Source organism: Chiroxiphia lanceolata, chromosome 20 (assembly GCF_009829145.1).
Source record: "Chiroxiphia lanceolata isolate bChiLan1 chromosome 20, bChiLan1.pri, whole genome shotgun sequence".
Taxonomy (NCBI): domain Eukaryota; kingdom Metazoa; phylum Chordata; class Aves; order Passeriformes; family Pipridae; genus Chiroxiphia; species Chiroxiphia lanceolata.
Window position 1 is genome coordinate 10303025 of NC_045656.1, and position 19706 is coordinate 10322730.

At 57.8% G+C, this 19706-nt stretch overlaps 1 protein-coding gene across 1 annotated transcript; it reads left to right on the forward strand.

Annotated features, from left to right (window-relative positions):
* The first annotated feature begins 5179 nt into the window (after window positions 1-5179).
* Window positions 5180-17131, forward strand: DUSP14 (dual specificity phosphatase 14). Its single transcript, XM_032707167.1, has 3 exons — window positions 5180-5308; window positions 14212-14307; window positions 15710-17131. Exon 3 carries the CDS (start codon window positions 15831-15833, stop codon window positions 16425-16427), a length of 597 nt encoding a protein of 198 aa, XP_032563058.1. The 5' UTR covers window positions 5180-5308; window positions 14212-14307; window positions 15710-15830; the 3' UTR covers window positions 16428-17131.
* Window positions 17132-19706: the final 2575 nt, after the last annotated feature.

Genomic DNA, 19706 nt, shown 5'->3' on the forward strand with positions numbered 1-19706 from the left:
GCGGAGCAGACAGCACCGATAACGAAGGCATGAGAAGCCCTAGTTTTAGTGCCTGCTCGAATTCCCATCAGGTCGGGCCCGTGAAACCTAAACCACCTCCTTGGGAGACAAACACCGCGCTGGAACGGCGGCTTTCCAGCCACGGTTGGAGAAACCCCAGAGCTGCTGTCCTGGGAAAGGGAAAAATCCAAACCACGCAGCAGTGCCCCATGTTGATCTCTGCCCTGCCAGCAAACTGGCTCGGTGACCTGCTGGGAAAAACCAGCACGGATTTATCGGTGAGCGTGGAGAAAGCACTCACAGTGACAGGAAAGGCAGACGCGTTCCCACCGCGCTCCCTGCGACTGCAGCTGATGGAAAGTGTTGGAGAGCGAACCCACCAGCAGCCTCACAAACACAAATGCCTGCAGCCCCCATCCCCCTGTGCCCCCGTCCCACCATGGAGACAAACGTGTTTCCACAGGGGAACCACAAGCCAGCCGTGTGTTGTCACTCCACGGCAGCACTGGGTCAGGACTGTGAGGTGAGACAGAGTAGGGAAGAGCATGAGGAACCCAGAGATGGGGTCAAACAGCAGTTTGGAGCACACAGGTGTCCAGTGTTTTGGGTCTCTGCCCCACTGCAGGCTCTCAACAGCCCCAAGCAAGGATCACTCTTTGCTCCAGGGAACACACCCTGGGATCCCCTGAGCTCTCCATACAGTCACCAGCATCTCATTTCTTTTGCAAAGCCTGTCTGGAAAGTCAATGTTTTATGAACCAGCATCTGCAGGCACCAGCACTCCCCAACCCTTCCCATAAAATGGGGACAGGAGCTCAGAGCACCCTGTGCAGTGCTGGAGGGACAGGCACTGCCAGAGCACCCTCCAGGCTGGGCTTCCAGGGGGTGTCTGGGGAATCTGGGATGGGGAGAGCCCCCAGCTCAGCTGCCCAGGAGGCAGGCACTGATGTGCAGGCTGGGATGGGGGGGAGGGAGGGAGCCTTGGTGGGAGAGGCAGAAGAAGCAGTGAGCGGCTTTGGGGAGGCTGAGCTGCCAGGCCACGTCAGTCACCAGCCCTCACTGCCCAGCCTGGCCACAGAGTCTGTCCCAGGGTGTGGGGAGGGGGTCAGGGAAGGACACAGAGCATCCCCCCTGGGCCAGGCCAGAGGCACACACGGCACAGCTCTGGCTGCACAGCCCCATGACTCAGCGGGCGAGTGCCCGATGGAACTCACCCCACCCTCCCGAGGCCAAACAGCACCCAGGCACCCTCTGTGCCCAGTATCTCCCTGAGGGAGCTGCTGAAACACAGCCCATACCATGGGGTCCCTGCACAACACACCATCCCTGCACCCCTGCTACTGAGGGACCAGGCAAAGCAAGGAGGGGCCCCTTCAATGCAACAAACACACAGTGGAGCTGTGATCATGTGGAGTTCAGGGTCACCCAGAACCCATCAGAGGGAAAACTGGCCTTGGGGCACAGGCAGCCTGACCAGGTGTCCAGGAGCAGGCAGGAACCCTGGGATGCACGGGCAGGGCACGAGGATTGCCCCATGGCCGAACACAGCCGGGTGCAGCACACCCAGGCTATGGGAATGCTTCCCGCTTCACCCGCTGGCCCCGTGAATCACAGCACCCATGGATTTGGAAATGATCACACCCCCTCACAGCCAACTGCACCCTCGCCACATCCCAGGAGCCCCTCAGCCAAAATCCCCCTGCCCAGGGAACGTGGCCATGGACTGGGATACACTGCCCCTCTGCTGCTTGTGCCCTTGGAAAGGGAACAAACCCCTGCGGTGCTGTGACTGCCCCGTGGTGCTGTGAAATCCCTGCAGTGTTGTGACATTCCTGCCTCCCTGGTGAGGCCTCTGCTGACCCACATTTGGCCACTGAAATCCCACGTGGTGACCCAAGCTCGGGTTTTGTTCTCTCCCATTAAGGAGCCGCAGCTCAGGGATCTCTGCTCCGCGCTGTCACCTCGCATTGAGCGTCAGGCGGCCGATGGCTCCGCGCCTGGATTTGTCCCCAGGAGATCACTCCCGCCTCCCCTGGGTCCCTGCGGCCATCAGGGAGGCCAGGAGGGGAAGGCAGCGCCCCAAAATCATGCCACAGCCCCCCTGAAGGCCTCCAAGGTGCCATTCAGGTGGGCTGCGGGTGCTGCCAGGACACTCAGCGCCTGTCACGCTGTGGTTTGACCACCCTGGATGGAGCCGTTGCTCCCAAAAACCAGGAGGTCCCAGTCCCTGGGCTTTTTGCCTCACATAGGGACCTTTTTTTACATCACACCCGTGCAGGCGGTGGAAGGCGGGGAAGAGTAAACTCTGGCGTAGCCATGGAAACTGGAGAGGATGGATGGATGGATGGATGGGTGGCAGCGGATCCAGGCAGTGCCACGGCCGTGCAGGAGGCAGCCACCTGCTCCCCACTCAGCCTGCGTGACCCTGAGCACACCTTGATACAGAGCAGGAGAACACCCGGTGATTAAGGTAATGGCCCTAACGACCAGTTAATGGACTGTGGTCGGGCGCTCCCTTCGGGAATGTGCCCGGGACCCACCGGGCGCTCACCCCGCACGGTGCGGATCTGCCAGGCTGGGCTGGGTAAGGTGGGTTTCACAGATTCACAGAATATCCCGAGCTGGAAGAGACCCACAAGGATCAGAGTCAAGTCCTGACCCTTCCGACACCATCACCCCCAAAGGCACTATGGGGTGCCATCAAGGGGGGCTGGTCCCGCTTCAAGCATCTTGTCCCCACACAGTCTTTGAAACTTTTCCAATAGATGCACAGTTCCTATGGGAAGGGGGAAAACCTGCCCACGACACCAAGCGTGCCTTACAGGAGAGCTGCTGCTGCCCTACCTCACCTGGGCTGTACCTGGTGGGAGCACAGGCTGCCTTCCCAGGGCTGGGGGTCCCATAGAGGCCCTGCTGTCCCCCCGTACCAGGGCAGAGAGTGAGCAGGTACCTGAGAAAGCCCAGCCCTTCCCCTGTGCTCAGGAGCAAACCCTCACTGTCCCACCTGCCCCTTGTACATCCATCCTGGCCAACACTATTGGCAGGAGGGATGGGGGCCACCAGCAGCCCCCAGCCACCACTGAGTGCCCCCAGCTCCCAGGAGTGAACCCTTGCCCAGGGTTCAGTGTGGGGAGGAGCTGACATTCCCTTTTAGCTTTGTTCCCTGCTGTCTTTGCTGTGTCCCTGGGTCAAAGGCCTCCCAAGTTTCCCTCTTTGCATCTTCTATCCCACACTACAAACACATAAAACTCCCGGCAGGGTGAAGGTTAAAAGCACAAATTACACCAGCATTGAAAACACCTGTGCAGTTGTGTGAGTAGTTAAAAACCACCCAGGACAAGGAACTGGAGCTGTGCAAGAGCCTATTTCTCATTTAACGGTGGTGAGGGGGAATGAGGGGTTTAGATACTTGGGGAGGGAACCCCGGAGGCTGCAACTCCAAAATCCATCCTTATTGTTCCCTGTGCTGCCTGTGGCCAACACCACCCCAGGTTTGCACTGCCAGGGCTCCACTCTCCAGCCAAGGGCACAGTCACTCGACCTCAGCTCTGGGGGGACAGCCCAGGGGGGCTCAGCTGTCTCTCAGCTTCTCGTAGACTTGTGATCACCCGGGGATTCTTCTCTGCCCCCGAGATGGTGCAGCTCCAAGGAAGGCAGCAGACGAAGAGCAGAGCTGATGCAACACGGAGGCAAAGCAACCCTTGGAGCTCGGAGAGCCAAACCCCTCACATTTTCATTTTTTGGCCTTTTGAGGTTTTCTTAATTTGTCTATTTTTGTTCCTCGCCCACCTCCGCGCTGAGTGTGACGCGAGCCCTCGCTGGAGAGGCAGGGTTTTAAGGGAGAGCGCTGGCTGTTATAAAGCAGTGAAGCTCTTGGAAAAACAGCCTCTGGAGCAATAAACAGATTTGGAGCTGAGGGCTGTGAGGGACGGCTCCATCTGGGCTGCTGAGTCATGAAACCTGCCCGAGCAAGATACCAGCCGAGGGTTCGGGCTGGGGGAAGCTTCCTATTAGGGATTTTGGCTATTTTGGTCTGAGCGTGCGACAGCAAAACCGGAGAGCGGACAAAAGCGGGCTGGGGTGGCCATGCTTCGCTCCAGCAGCTGCGGGGTTACGGTGGAGGCTGCCCTCCTCCTCCTCCTCCTTCTCCTCCTCCTCTCCCAGTGCCAGCCTTGTCCCATCCCTGCCATGGGGGTGAGGTGGTGGGAGCAGACCCTTCACCTTCACCCCCCAGTTTCCAGCCATACTCTCCCCTTTGCCATGAGCGTTCCCCAGCCCCCAGCATCCATCCAGAACGATCCCAGCCTATGGCATCCCTCTCCAAGGACCTGAGCCCACCCTGACATGGGCAAGGGTCCAGCCTGGCCCCCAGCACAGTGCCAGGAGGAGCCCTGGGAGTGAGGGTCCCCCGGGCCACCCACCATTCCTTTACCCTGCTCCCAGCGTCGGGAGCAGCAGTGGCTGTGGCTTGGGATGTTCCTGTCACAAAAAACAGGCTTCTCTCTGTCCTAGGGCTGACCCCCTCCCCACTGGGCACCCACCGAGCCAAGGGATTTGTCCCCACGCTGGCAGGGTTCCCACGGGGACGTGACATGTCCCGTCCCTAACAGGGGATGTCATGGGCCCTGCCACATCCCCACACGCTGCCGTGTCCTCAGTGGGACCCTGCCACATCCCCGTGGAATCCACAGGGATTCTCTCATGGCCCCAGAGGGGCCCCACCATGTCCCTTCATTGACTTTGACACATCCTATCCCCACAGGACTCCTGTTATGTCCCCACAGGGACCCCTGCTTGTCCACAGGGACTCCATCGTGTCCACAAAGTCTTATTCCCACAAGGACCCCGCCACATCCCCATTGGAAACCACACTTGTCCCCATCCCCACAGGGACCCTGTTATGCCCCCACTGGAACCCTCACTTGTCTCCACCCCGACAGGGCCCCCCCACTTGTCCCCACACACGGTCCCATCCCTGCAGGGATCCCCACTTGTCCCCACACACAGTCGTATCCCCGCCTTGTCCCCATCCCACAGGACCCCCCTGCCCCACACACAGCCCCTTCCCCACAGGGGCCGCGGCGGCGGCGGCGCCTTTAAGCGGGGCCGGTCTCCCGGAGCCCCCGCCCGGGGGCCGGGCCGGGCCGCCCCCCGTAGCCTGGTAACGGCGGCTCGGCGGGCGGGGGCGGCCCCGGCACCGCGGTCAGGTGGCACCGCCGAGACGGAGCCGGCCGAGCACGATAAAAGTCCCGGCCCGCCGCCGCCGCCACGGCCGCGAGGGAGCGCGGAGCCGCCGCCCGGAGCCATGGTAGGGACGGGCCGGGGCGGGGAGGGGGGGGCCGGGGCACGGGGAGGGGGCTCGGGCTGGCCCCGCGTGGCCGGGCTGCGGGGCCCCGCCGTTCCCCGCCGTTCCCCGCCGCGTCTCCAGCGCCCCGCGCTGCCCCCAACCAGCCCCGGCCGCTCGCGGTGCCCTGCGGGGGGACCGCCGGCCGCCCCCCGGAGCCCCCCGGCTCTGCCCGCACGGGCGGGACGGGGCCGAGGGGATCCCGCCCCCTGCATCCCCTCCGGAGCGGGCGGTGCGGGGGCTGTGCCCGCTCAGCGCCCCGCGGATGCGGCCCCGCTGCGCTCCCGGCCGGGGCCGCGCTGGGACGGGGCAGCGGCGGCTCTGCCGGAGGTGCCCGAAGGAGCGGGGCGCGGCAAGAACCCGGTGGCCGGTGCTCAAACCCCGGGTAAGCCCGGCGAGGGAGCGGGGTGTCACCTCGGAGCTGCACCGGAGCAGCCACGGGCAGAGCTCGGATGGTTCCTCGACGTGGAACCAGCCCCAGCCCCACCGCGGGCTCTGCCGGAGCGGGGCACCCGTCCCTGGCTCCTGCCCTGGGCGCTTCCCTCTCAGCACCCATCCTTGGATCCTGCCCTGGGCACTTCCCTCTCAGCACCCATCCTTGTATCCTGCCCTGGGCACCTTCAGGTCGGCACCCATCCTTGGATCCTGCTCTGGGTCTTCCCTCTCTGCATCCATCCTTGGATCCTGCCTTTGGCACCCCCAGCTCTGCACCCATCCTTGGATCCTGCCCTGGGCTCTTCCCTCTCAGCACCCATCCCTGGTTCCTGCTCTTGGCGCTCCCCTCTTAGGACCCCTCCTGGCTCCTGCCCTGGGCACCCCCTGCTCTCAGGGCACCCTGGTGCCACCAAACCCCGGCTCGTGCCTGTGGCCTCTCATCCAGACGGGTTGTGTGCGTGGCCCTTGACTCAGCTCCAGAGCAGCTGCTTTGAGCAACACCAGTAATCAATGAGTGGCATTTGGCTGTAGGGAGATGGGGCAGGATTATAACCTGTTCGACTGGGCAGCAAATGAGCCTTTTATTCTGGAGGTTTGAGTGTTGGCAGATGCCCTAATATCATGTTGCAAGTTTGGTTTATCCCTAATGCCCCTGCCACAGGAATGGTGGAGGATTAGCACTGACAAAACAGTTTTCCCTGATGATACACCAGATCAGCCGTCCCTGCTCTGGCAGGGAGTGGATTCCTCCCCCGGGCCTCGCTGTAAACCTTGGTGTGTGCTTCGTTCCGGTGGTTGGGATGAGCTCTGTGGCACTCTGGTTCCCAAGGAATGAGAAGGAAGGGTCCCTAATTCTGGGGGCACATGCTGCTCCTCACTGGCAGAGATCTGCTGCCACGACTTGGCTGATGTGACCCTGCTGAACGTCAGGGGAGCAGTAATGCAGCAGGTTTTAATTGATTTATGCCCGGAAGGTGTGAACGTGCAGCTCTGCCTGTCCTTCCTGCCCCTGAGGGCTCACCTGGGTCCTGGGCACGGGCATGGACATTCCAGTTTCCTCCAGGAACAAAGGTGAACTCCCAGGGATTTGCTCTGAGCCCTTGCTGTGCTGCAGGGTCTGCCCTGGGCTCTGGCACTGCTTCCGTGTATTGGTCAGGGCAAGATGGAAATTTGCATGGCTTAATTCAATACCTGATCCCAGCCGGAATCTTGGAGCTGGAAAGGCAGAGAGCTCATGCTGCTCTAGTGCTGGAAATGCACAGGGTGTGGGGGAAACCTTCTGTCTGAGCCAGACGTCATGGGAGGGAGGAAAGGGATGCAGAGCCTGCTCAAGAAAGTCTCAGACCTCTACTCTGAGAGTTGGTACCAGCTTTGTCCCAGGGAACCAGCCACCTGCACATCTGGGCATGCAAAAAGAGGTTGGGAGTGAGGAGAAGGGAGAAGGCACCTGGGCATGGCAGTGGGTACCAGGAGCAGCTTCTCTCCCACTCACCACACACTGGCCCCACCAGAGCTGTTTACACAAGGCTGTTCACCAGAGAAGCCTTCCAGGCTTCCTGCTACCACCTTCCTTCCAGGCTGGCTTTCCCTAGAAGGTGGGGTAATGCCTCAAACCAGGCACGGGAGCTTCTCCCAGCCTCTCCTCTCCAGGCACACAACCCTCACCACACCCCCCTCCCCATTTATCACTTCCAAAAAGACACTCTGAGCGACCATAACACAAAGGGAGGTGTGAGCATGTAGCAGAGAGGGCTCTGGCATTTGGAAACAGCTGAGGAATCTCTGAACAGTGGCCCCAGCTCCCTGAATGCTTGGGAATAAAGCCTGAGAATGGGAGGCAGAGACATTGCCCACACTTCCTGGGCACCTGTAGTGCAGGCAGCTTGTGGGCTCAGCTCTGTGGCTACTCTCTGCTTTAAAAATAATATAAAATAGTAATAATCAGGCAAGTTTGAGTTTCCCAGCAGGAAGGAGCAACAGGTGCTGCCGTGATCACCACAGCAGGGTGGGTTGGGGTGTCTGGACTGATGGGACTTTAATTGTCCCTGTTTCCACCATCCTACCCCACAGTGGGGGGTGGCTGCAGGTCCTTCCCTTTGGAGGAGGCCGAGCAGCAGCTCGGGGAGGCAGGAGTCCTTCATGGAGGAAATGTGGATTTGCATGGTGTCCCTAAAAAATGCCATTGCCCCAAGCCTGGAGCAGCTGGAATGACCTCCTGGGAGGTGAGAGGTGCTGACCCCGTGCTGCTTGCATGGGAAGCAGTTGCTGCCTCATGTAAACTTGATTTCCCCCCAGTTGATTAAAATTGGCCTCTCTTCCTGTTACCCCACACAACCCCATCAGTGTGCTCAGAGGTGACCTCATTCCTCAGAGCTGCTGTGGGCACATCCTGCTGTTCTCCCTTCAGCTGCACTGCCCTGTGCCCAGCTCCTGCCTGGCCTTGGGAGCATGGGGAAAGCGTGGGCAGCCTCTGCCCACCAGGAATTCCTCCAGTGAGGGTTGTGTCACCATCAGGTTTATCAGGGTGCCAGGCTTTGGGACCCCCATGAGAAGCTGGGCTGTTCAGAGCGTGCACCAGTTGGCACTGCCCCTGGAAAAGGCCCGGGTGAGCACCAGCATGGAAGCACCAGACCGCTTCCAGGACACGTTGCAGTGAATTTGCAGCTGCCTTCAATTTGATGGGGTTTGGGATGGGCTGGGGCAGAGCCCGGCCACAGCAGCAGCAGGCACAGCCCTGGGCCCGGCAGGGTCACACACGAGCAAACACACCAGGTCCCTGTGTTTTGTTCAGCTAACAGGGAAGAGATTGTGTCCCTCCTGTCAGCTGTGACTGTGCAGGGCACGGCTCCGGAAAAAACAAGGCTCCATCTTGCAGCACCCCGGGAGCCAGAGCCAGGCGTGGGTCTGCTCCCTGAGTGTGCCCCTCTCCTCCCCATCCACATCCCCCCGGCTCACACTTGGACACAGGGAGCAGGGGATGGAGCAGGGGAGCTTTCCCAAACTCCGGATGCAATCCAGATGCCATCAGCTGGCGCTGAGATGATCTGTGGTGCTTCACAGCAGATGATCTCTCCACTTGGGGCTGGAAAACAGCCTTGGGTGTTCAGCCGAGTATGGAGCTGATGCTACCCACAACTGTTGGGTCCTGTTTGTGCCTCCTCAAGGCTTAATTCTGTTTTTTATAGTGTTTGGTTCACCCACCCAGAATTTTTAAGCAAGATGCAGGTGGCCACACTCCTGGTCTGTCCTGGGCGAGCCCCGTGCCCCCGCTGTGCTCTCCAAGGGACTGGCACACAGAGCAGGGTGTGCAGGAGCCCATGGCTCTGAAAGAGCAAACGTGGCTTTAAAAAGGAGGATGGTTTGTTTTTCTTGCATCAAATCCTCTCGCTGCTTGCCGAGGGAGGCTTGTCCTCAGAGCAGAGCAAGGATTTTATAAATACCAGCCTGCTCCAGGTTGTGCCCGCTCCCCCTCTCGCTCCGTCCCTGCGGCCGGGAGCTCTCCCTGTGGCCAGAGGTTTGGCTGGCAGCTGGCAGGATCCAGCTGCCGAGTGGAGAGGAAGCAGCCCTGCCTGTTCCCACTCCAGAGCAGCACGGAGGGGGTGGCTGTGTGGCAGGATCACAGCGTGCCCGTGGGCAGATCCGCCGCCTCGCCAGGGAGACGGTGACAGCGGGAATCCGGAGTCAGTGGAGCTGCCGCCCTGCCTGGCAGCCATGGGCCCTGCCCAGCGGGCTCAGTGGCATCATCCTTGGATGGAGCCTTCCAAAAACCTCACCGCCCATTTTTCCTGCTGTGTTGGTGTCGGGGTTGTCAGGGAGTGAGGCTTTGGCTGGCAGCGCGAGGAGGGGCTGAGGGGAGGGCAGAGCGCGGCTGGTGACCAGATGCGGGAGGCAGCGGGTGAGGTTGCCAAGCCCCGGCCTCTCCCAGGGCACCCCAGTGGTGCCGGTGGGAGGGAGAAGAGCCGTGCCACGGGAGTGTCGGCTGTCACCCCTCGGAAGGCAGTGGCAGCAGGCTGGGACAGGCTCCTCAGGGATCACCAGCCCGGGGAGCTGGCTCGGGTCATGGGAGCAGCCCAGACTCCAGGCGTGTGGGGGAGGCAAGACTGTGCTTGGGGACTAAATGTGCTTGATCCGGGGTCGTTGAGCAACGAGCAGGTCTTTGAGCTCCCCGGGACAGCGGGGGGCTGTGTGAGGAGTGTCTTGTGGTGCGTTTTGGGCACGATTCCCTTTCTTCCACGAATCCTCTGGGAAGTTACTGGTGTGTTCTGGCAAGCGCAGGGAACCCGGCTGTGCTGGGAGCTGCCCAAGCAGCCAGGCCTGCTCAGAGCTCCGGGCAGACAGATTATTATCTTGATTTAACATCTGACAGCTCGCTCGCCGAGAGGCCAGCGCGGGCTGCGAGCACAATCGATCAGGGGTCGGTCGCGGCATCCTCTGTCTCAGCCCAGACCATCCCGCCGTCCCCGCCTGCTCCCCTTCCTCCTTTTGCATTCCAAACCCAAACCACTCATCCCTTCACGGCGAGGATGCGCCGATGGCTCTGACCTGCGCTCCGAGAGGAGCCTGTAATGGCTCCGGGAGCGCATCCACCACAACCCAGGGAAGGAGAGCAAGGACCCGGCAGAGCAAAGGGCTGCAGGAGGGCTGGGAAGAGGAGCGAGGAGCCGGCGGCTCCCACACGTCCTCTCCCCTCCCGGCTGTGCTTCAGCCTCCCTTGGACTCTGCACAAGCAAGCCCTGACCCGAGAATGGCTGCAGTTTGTACTCTCTGCTGAAATGTATTTGAAATGCCACTCTCTAGGACCATTTCTGAAGCAATTTGCTGTTCAGCCTGGCTGGGAAGAGCCCTGGGCAGGCTCGTTCATTCAGCGCCTGCGATATTGACTCTTCTCTTTACTGCAGGATTAGAGAGCATTTGTCATCTCCAAAATGAATAACTTTTCCTCTCCTGGGAGGGGGGAGAAGGTTTGCCTCGGTACTGACATTTCACACACCCAGCCCACAAACCTGCTTCGAATCCCAGATGATGCTCTGGGAATAAAACCAGGGGCTTCAGTGTCTCTGCTCCACCAGTAGAGCAGGGCCCACCACCCCCCTGAGCCTCCCCCTACCCTAAACCTGCAGTCCAGGGGGACAGGAGTCTGGGGAAGCTTCCACCTGTACCAGGTACCAGCTCCATTGTTGTGTTACTGACACAGAACCCGACACAAACTGCAGGGCTTTGAGAAGTCCCTCGGGGACAAGCCATGGAGGCACTTTAAAAAGAAAAGAAAACTAAAAAAAAAATCCCCCAAATCAGAGCAAACCATCCAGCAGCACCAGAATAAGAAGACAGAAGCTCAGACTTGCCAACTCATTGTCTAGAGCCCGACCAGCTCTCCCTCCTGTCCTGGAGATCACAGTGTTTAACTCACATCACCCTGTGTGCCTCTGTCTTTTGAGCTTCCAGAGGTGTTTTCAAGCCTTTCTCAGGAGGTTCAGGAACCAGCAGCACTTTCCCATGGGAATTTCAGCCTTTGTTAGCAGAACTGCATTCTCAGGAATGAAAGCAAAGAGAAACAAACTCCAGCTGTTGCAAGATTTGGAAGAGCAGAGCCACAAGCATTGCCAGCAGCAACTTTTCCGAGGGGCTGCACCACCAAAACACAAACCAAGGCACTGCTGTATGGCTTTGGAAACCCCCTAGATGGAGAGGAGCAGGAAATCCAGCCCGGGTGGGGTACAACCTGCCTTCCATGGGAGCAGCTGCCATGGACAAAGCACCTGCCCCTTCTGGGACAGGTGAACCACAGAGCTCAGCCTCCAGGTACAGCAGAACACGCAGAGCCCGACAGGAGCAGCCAGACCCACCTGAGCTGTGGAGCTGAGCAGAGCCAGGGGATGCAGGATGAGATCCTGGACATGGTGGGTGCTGGAAAAGTGTCTCCTCTCTGTAATCCTGCACCTGAGGACGGTGCTGGCTGGGAGCTCTGGGAAAGGACCTGGAGGCTTTGAAGAGCAGACTGTTCTCCAGGCTGTAATTACCCACTGGCTTCCCCCACCCCTGATTATGCAGATGAGGGCAATGGCAGAACCCACCAGGCTGCTGGGGAGGGAAGAGGCTGCACCGGTCCTGCCCCTGCAGCAGCAAGGTCCCCAGGGACCTCCTGCCACCCTGGAGGGGTCCCAGCCCTCCCTGGCTGGGTCAATACATGGCACTGGCTGTTGTCTCTGCATGGGCAAGACCAAGGCAGAGTCTGGAGAGGGATTTGCTGGGGGTCAGGGCTGTTACAAGATTAATTATTTCGTTAGTTGGAGTCAGCTCAGCAAACAAGGATATGACGGTGGGAACACCTGGTTGCTACCAGCCCATCACCAGCCAGTCTTTTCCCAAAGGACCACACTGCACCATCTGGGAATTTCATCCCTTTGCAGGAAACCACAATCACATTCCAGCTCTTTGGAAGGTACTTTCAGTGCTGCTTCAGGGACAGTTCTGGATCTCAAACCTCGGATGCCCTGCCTGGTGCTGGGGAGCACCTGTGGTGACAAGGCAGCCGGGACAGGCCCCAGCAACCTGAGGACACACTCAGGGGTGGTGTGACCCCCCAGCCTATGCCACCACTCAGAAACTCCAACCAGGGAACATGGGAGATGATGTGGGGTCTGTACTGCAGGTGAGATGGTGCAGCCTGGCTGTGCTGGTGCAGCTCCTGCAGCAGAGGCTGAAGGAGGCAGCTGGTGCCTCTTCCCTGCCAGGAGCCTGTTGTGCCACGGGCCTCCTCAGGTACTGCAGGTGGCACAGCCAGGGCTGGGCTGTCTGTGCCCCTTGTTTGATCTTCAGATATTTTCCTCTTTTTGTTTTTTTGCACCCAGCAACAGCTGGGAAGAGGCTTTTCAGTCTTCTCTCTCTCTCTGCTTTAGCACAATGACGGGAACTGCTGCATGAAGAGCAACAGTGTTGGATTGCAGCGGGATAACACGGGTGTGCTGAGAAAGGCAAATGGAGTTTTGTGGGAGCAAAACAGCAGGCTTTGGGCAAGGCTTTGTCTGAGCTGGGGCCAGGCAGGGGGTGCAGCTTTGGGGCCAGATGAAGGCTCGCACAGCCTGGTGGGAGCTCCCGATCTCAGCCGAAGGCTCCGCACCCAGCAGGAGCTGCTGCCAGCCCAGGCAGACGAGGCCCCTTTCATTCCCAGCTCCCTGCACACCAGCAGCTGCTCAGCCTGGTGTGTGTGGGCAGGAGCGTGGCTCTGTCACATGCCTGAGACAGCACATCACAGTCAGTGGCATCCCAGGAAGCTCCTGCTGCGAGCGCCACGGAACGCGGGAAGGGACGCTGGCACCTGCCCCTCTCCCTTGGTGGCCTTCCCCCGCTGTCTGGGCAGCATCCTGAGCCACCAGGCACGTGTGCTGGGAGCACAGCAGCCTTATCTCACCTAAATAATGAGCTCCTCTCCAAAGCATTCACTCACTCTGGCCGAGAGCTGCTCAGCGTGGAGCGGAGGCCGTGCTGCTGGTGTCAGCCATTCGGAGCCCTGGGGATGGAACTGGGATGGCACAGGCTGCCCAGAGAAGCTGTGGCTGCCCCATCCCTGGAAGTGTCCAAGGCCAGGTTGGACGGGGCTTGGAGCAACCTGGGCTAGTGGAAGGTGTCCCTGCCCATGGCAGGGGGTGGGACTGGATGGGCTTCAAGGGGCCGTGCCGGTGGTGCTGGGAGCGGGTGGTGGTGCTGGGAGTGGGTGGCACGCGGGCGTTTGGTGCCAGCCTGGTGGCCCCAGAGTTTGCAGAGCGAGCCCAGCCTGTCACATGCAAATATCTGGAGAAGTTGCTGCCTGCTAACAGGAAGCACTGTATGGAAAGCAGCAAAGCCCTTCCCAAACTACCCTTGGAGTGCTCCGGGTGCCCCTGGGAGCAGCTGGAGGGTCTGCCTTGCACAGAGCTGGTTTGGGGCAGCTTCACCTCCACTCTGGAGGCTTGTGGTGCTTCTGGTCTGGCAGAATGAAAAGGCGATGTTGCCCCATCCTCCACTTTCCAGGAGTGGAATGCTGTGGCTCTGGCACCAGCTCTGCCCCTTCCTGTTCACCCCGTACTTCCCAGCAGTGCCTCAGGGAACAGGAGCAGGAGCTCCCCACCAGGTGGCTTTGGACACCATCAGAAGGATGCAGAGGTGTGTCTGGAATTTAGCACCTGGGCAGATGCTAAAGGAGACATTAGAGCAAATTAATTACTTAAACTATTTAATATTTTTCTGAGCCATGATTTCTGTGCCAGGCTCAGATTCCTCTGGGCCTGCAGTGACTGTGAGTGCTGTGTTGGCAGGAATTGGTGCCCTCCCAAGGCCTCTGTCTGCCCAACGACCAGCAGGGAACAGTGATCCTCCCCCCCAGGTCTTGGACAACCACCTAAATCAGGTCCAGTGCAGAACCCAGTAAAATCCATGCTCTCTTCTCTCCCCAGGTCAGCACTGGACACACTCTGTGAGCCATCCCATCAGCACCCCGCGACATCCCGGTACCAACCCCTGATTTGGAGCAGGACAGGCTGTGACCAAGCGTGAGTGTTCCAATCCTTTGTGTTGTCAGTAAAAGCTGTTTGAGAGCAGGGATTTCCCCTGCTCAGAGGACTTTATTCCTTTGCAAAAACACCCCTTTCCTTGCTGTCCCCTGCTGGGTGACTGTGTTGGGGTGTCCACGGGGGAAGCTGTGTGTTGACAGCTGCAGCAACAAGGAGCTCTTGCTCCTTGTTGGGGCAGGAGCTCTTGCAGCTCTTTGGGCCCACGGCTTCTGGAGCTGCTCGAGTAGGTGCCAGCAGGGAAGAGCCACAGAAGAGGCCTCATTATGCTCATTAAGTTCCTGCACCACAGAGCCAAAACTCCGCTGGCAGCGGAGCGGGCGATCCCACCGGGCACTGCTGGGACCTGCTGGTGCTTCCCAGAGCATGGGATGTGGGCAGACACTGGGGAAGCCATAGCTGGGGTCTCTCAGCCCTTTGAGGACCCTTTAACATAATTAGAGTGAACTGCTGGAGGGACAAATCCAACTCCCCCAAGGTGCTGAGCATCTCCCAGCTCCCCTCCAGCAGTGCCAGTGACACGGGTGGGCTCAGAGGTCCCTGGGCAGGGCAGGGCCTCTCCAGCCTGCACAGACCAGAGCCTCTCCCACGGCCCGTCTGCAGCTGGAGAACACACAGACTGGCAAATCATTAATGCTCCAGGGCTGGTCCCCTTGGTTGTGGTTTCCCCACTGGCTTTGGAAAGGCCCTAAAAGAGCAGGGGGAATCAGAGCAGGGGCTCTCCCGGGGCGATCCCGAGCCTTTGGGGCACGTGTCTCTCTCCAAAGCATTAGTGAGGCATTAAAGCAGCAGCAGAGCCTCCCCTGTCCCAGCCTCTGCTTGGGTTTTACTCTCAGCTTCTGACATAACCAGGTCACTCTTTCCACACTTCCCCTGCTTCGATGAGTGATCGGGATGGACGTGACTCACCGCCTTTCCTAATGAGCGACTTTCCTCTGTTTATGTGCTTTGGCGGGGCCTTTCATACACCTAAAAAAGGAGAAGGGTGGCACTGGGGAGAGGGCAGGGTGCTGTAAATTGCTGGCATCTGCTGTTCCTCACCATCCTCCCTCTGGACTCTGGCCAGCTGTGAAGCTGCTGGGTTTGAGCATGGAAAAGGTGTAGCTCATCTTCCACGTGCTGATCCGGGTGAGATGCTGTCCGGGCCCACAGGTAAAGCCTCAACGAGTAATTGGGGCTAATTAGGCTGGGAGATTTTTTTGTTGCTGTTCTGTCCAGGCGATGCCTGGGAGCCCAGTGGTGATGAGCACTGTGAAGCCAGACCCACGTTCCCCAGGGAACTTTTCCAGGCCACAGCAGGGCGAGCTGGGGTTTCCTGTTCCCTTGCCCAGACACAGCTCAGGGACGGCTGCCCCTCTCATGTGGCCTCACTTGTGTTTTGCAGTGACTAAGCAGAGGAAGCTCTCGCTGTCCTACCACCACCACCAGGCCAGACAATCCTTCCCTTGGCTGAAGATCCCGTTGAACCTCTTCCCATAATGGAAGCGTGAGTGCCAAGATCCTCCATGACCTCCAGAAGCCACAACTCCTTACCGAGAACTCTGATGGCTCCACGAATGCTTTCCGAAGGTGCCCTGGGGGGCATCGCCCAAATCACCCCCTCGCTGTACCTGAGCCGGGGCAGCGTCGCCTCCAACCGGCACCTGCTGCTCTCCCGGGGCATCACCTGCATCATCAACGCCACCATCGAGATCCCCAACTTCAACTGGCCCCAGTTTGAATACGTCAAAGTGCCTTTGGCTGACATGCCCAACGCCCCCATCTCCCTGTACTTCGACAGCGTGGCCGACAAGATCAACAGCGTGGCGCGGAAACACGGGGCCACGCTGGTGCACTGCGCCGCCGGCGTCAGCAGGTCGGCCACGCTCTGCATCGCCTTCCTCATGAAGTACCACAAGGTCTCCCTCTTCGAGGCCTACAACTGGGTCAAGTCCCGGCGCCCCGTCATACGGCCCAACGTGGGCTTCTGGAGGCAGCTGATAGACTACGAGAGGAAGCTCTTCGGGAAGACGACGGTTAAAATGGTACAGACGCCCTACGGCATCATCCCAGACGTTTATGAGAGAGAGAGGAGACCCCTGATGCCTTACTGGGGAATTTAATGGGACTGCAAACAGGAAGCACAACAGAAGGGACGCGCTATTCTGAGACAACCAGACTGGAGACATTCCCTTCTTCTTCTACAGCCAACTTTGATTCTTTACCATACAGCAGAACCTCAATTCTCACCTCACTAACCTGCAAGGCCAACGATTCCCTTCAAAGCATTTCTCTCTATGGGGATTTCCCATCTGCATCTCTCTCATTTAGCAGAACCAGGTCTCCTTATGAGTTTACTCCTTCCATAAAGCCTCCCTCCTTTTTTAGTCAGTTTATTAGGGTCCTCCAAAGAAAGGCCTAAGAGGCATTTGGCAGAGTTGATGAGCCAAGTGCGCTTTGTGACGCGGTAGTAGCCTGGATATTTTGTTATAGCTTGTTTGCTTCCCTGCAAAACCCTGTAGTGGCTCGGGAGCAGCACTAGCACAGAGTGAACAAGGCCCTGCTCCATGGCAGCGGGTTTTCCAAGCACCAGGAAGGCTGGAATACAGGGCTGTGGTGCTAGTGCTGGTGTTTTCTTTAACATCCATAGTGACTCTCAGTATATAGTGTTTGAGATCTTTAGTCAGCTCTTAATCGTATTCAAAGTTAGAAAAAAAAAAAAAGAAAAAAAAAGTGAATCAGTCCGTGTCAGCCACAAGGAAAATAAAATTTGAACGATTCAAATCAAATAAATACAAGATCCTTTTTAACTCATTCCACGCCAGGGCAATAGTCCTGGAATACACTTCAACTACTGGAAAATGCTGGTGTGTTTTGCGGGTGGAAAGTCGACAGATCCTGTCCAGATGTGGCTCAAGACAGAAGCAAGAGGGTTGAACCCGCTGGACAACCAAAGAGACGTTCAGGAATCCGTGCACGGCCCCCTGCCCGAGGGGCTGGGCCGTGTGTGTGAACATTCCAGCAACCACTCTGTTGGAAGTCGGTAAATCCGCTTGATTCTTCAGCTCCGAGCCCGGTCATGATCTGCCTTAGTCCATTTCCGAATCACTCCATTCCGTCCTCAAGGTTATGCTGCATTCTGGGATTATTCCGCGCCAACGGATCTGTCCACCCTCCCGGCCGGGCACAAAGGCTCTGCCCTGTGCTGTGTGTGCCGGGAGTGATTCCAACCCCAGCCTTTCCGTGGGAGAAGCCTTCCTGCAGCTCCTGCCCATCGCTCCCCTCCTGGCAGGGACGGGACTGGTTTCCCTGGAGCGTCACCGGAACCCAGGAGAGCCCCATTCCTGAGGAGACACTGGTGTCCTCTGCCCCGGGAGGAGGAGCAGGCAGATTGCTGGATGCCGCGATCGCTGATTTAAATGAGATTCTATACTTGTAAAAAAAAAAAAAAAAAAATCAATAAAGATCAAACCAGAACATGTGTTGGTTTCCTGTTCCGAGCGGCACTAATGGAGCTCCGGGAGCAGCGGGAACACGGGGTGAGGTGGAGCAGCAGCTTTGGGCAAATCTGGACCCGAGCCTTGAGGAAAACACTGCGAGCTGTTCCCAGCACTCGGCTCCCCACCTCACAGTCCATCCTGCCATTCCTGCTCCTCCTCCCAGCCCCGGGCTGGTGCACTCTTTGCACCTCCCCGAGTCCCGGTGGGCAGCCGAGGTTCTGAGGAGCAGCAGGAGGTTCTGAGGAGCAGCAGGAGGTTCTGAGGAGCAGCAGGCGTGGCTGAAGGGCTCTCCCAGCTGGACTGTGCTGTGTCAGGGTGGCACGACCGGGTCCTTGGTTTCCCCAGACTGAAAGTCATCAGGGCTGAAATAAATACTGATAAAGCCAACACAAAACCGTTCAAATGGCCTCAACCTCCCTGGGCTCAGGAGTAAAACCAGAGCTGGCTGGAACAGAAGTCGAGGTCAGAGTGAATTTGCCACAGAGGCTTCAACCTCTGTCTCTGACCCAGAATCCTCCCATTTACTGGAGACCCCAGAGCAAACACCACTGGCTGAGACTCACCCAGGGAAGGACGGGGAGCTCTGTGGTTCCCAGACTCCAGGAGGTCCAGTGAGGATGGGGGAAGTTCACAAACTCCAAGTGAGGCCAGAGGGCCCTCGCTGGGGGGTGGTGGCAGGACAGAGCTCTCAGTCCCTGGGGGAGTCACTCCAACTGTGTTAAACCCATGGAGATGTCCCTGGGAAAAGTCACTGCTCGTTCCTCACCCTTCCACAGGCATCCAAAGCCACTGTTCCCTGAATGCAGGGATGTACTGCCCCCACTCCCTTGCAAACCCACCTTTGATCCTTTATCCTGGATGCACATAGTCAAAGCAGCCAGAAAACCCCCCAATAGTCACAACACTGGTTTTTCCAACAATATCCACACAGGGATCTTGGTGTCTTTCACCACCACGAGGACAGGAGAATTTTCCTCCTGCTTTTCCCAGATGAGTTTTGTCCCACTGAAATAAAGGTGAGGTTTGCCATCAGCTGCTCCCAGTTCAGGTTCCATGGCTGTGTCCCAGTTCCAGTGACAGACACAGGAGACTGATGTCCACTTAAAAAAATGAATTTTACTCATCTCCCTATTTTAATCATGAATTAAACTGCAGCCAGGGAAATGGTAAGAAAGGAACTGGAGAGAAAAAAATCAAAATTAATTGTTAATTTGGAGACATTCCAATACATGACATTTTAAGGGGGTAAAAAATAACTAAAAACTCAAATCCGCTCACAAAATCAAACCTTACCCAAAAAGTGGGCAGTGTGTAATTTAACAGTATTTTTTATGTAAAAACTGAAGGTAAAAATTCTCCACTGTGAATTATTCCATAATTCCACTGCGTGAGTACTGAGGGGAGGGAAAATGCTGATGCTCAGCCAAGAAGGCACCAAAGGCTGATTTTTAAACACAAGGGAAACTTAGACCTATAAAAAAAGGAAATTGCCTAATAAAGCACATCAGGAAACAAAGAATTCACCTGAAATCCCCATTCAAGGTTATATTACAGTGTTAATGCTTGTGGGTATTTCTTTGCAAAAGCTCCTCTTGTGTTCACTCCAACAAAAGAGATTTTGTATGAGTGTTCTCCCCCTCAAAATCCAGTTTTTCCATCCTTAAATCTATAGAAACCAAAGAAGAGAGACAGCCACAGCTCAGCTTGGATTGCTGTGAGCACACCCACTGGATTTGAGGGGAACATCCCTCTTCCTGCTCCCCAGGGGCTTTTCCAAATGGTGTCTTAATTGCTTGAAAAATATTTTATATTTTTCAGTACTTGGTGAGGCACTTTCCACATCCCAGCCACAAAGCAGTTTCACTTACATTATGATATAAATATTTCAGCTTCCCAGGCTGG

Bases quoted from the DNA above. Each gene is read 5' to 3' on its own strand.
- DUSP14 (XM_032707167.1), top strand. From the start codon at position 15,831: ATGACCTCCAGAAGCCACAACTCCTTACCGAGAACTCTGATGGCTCCA.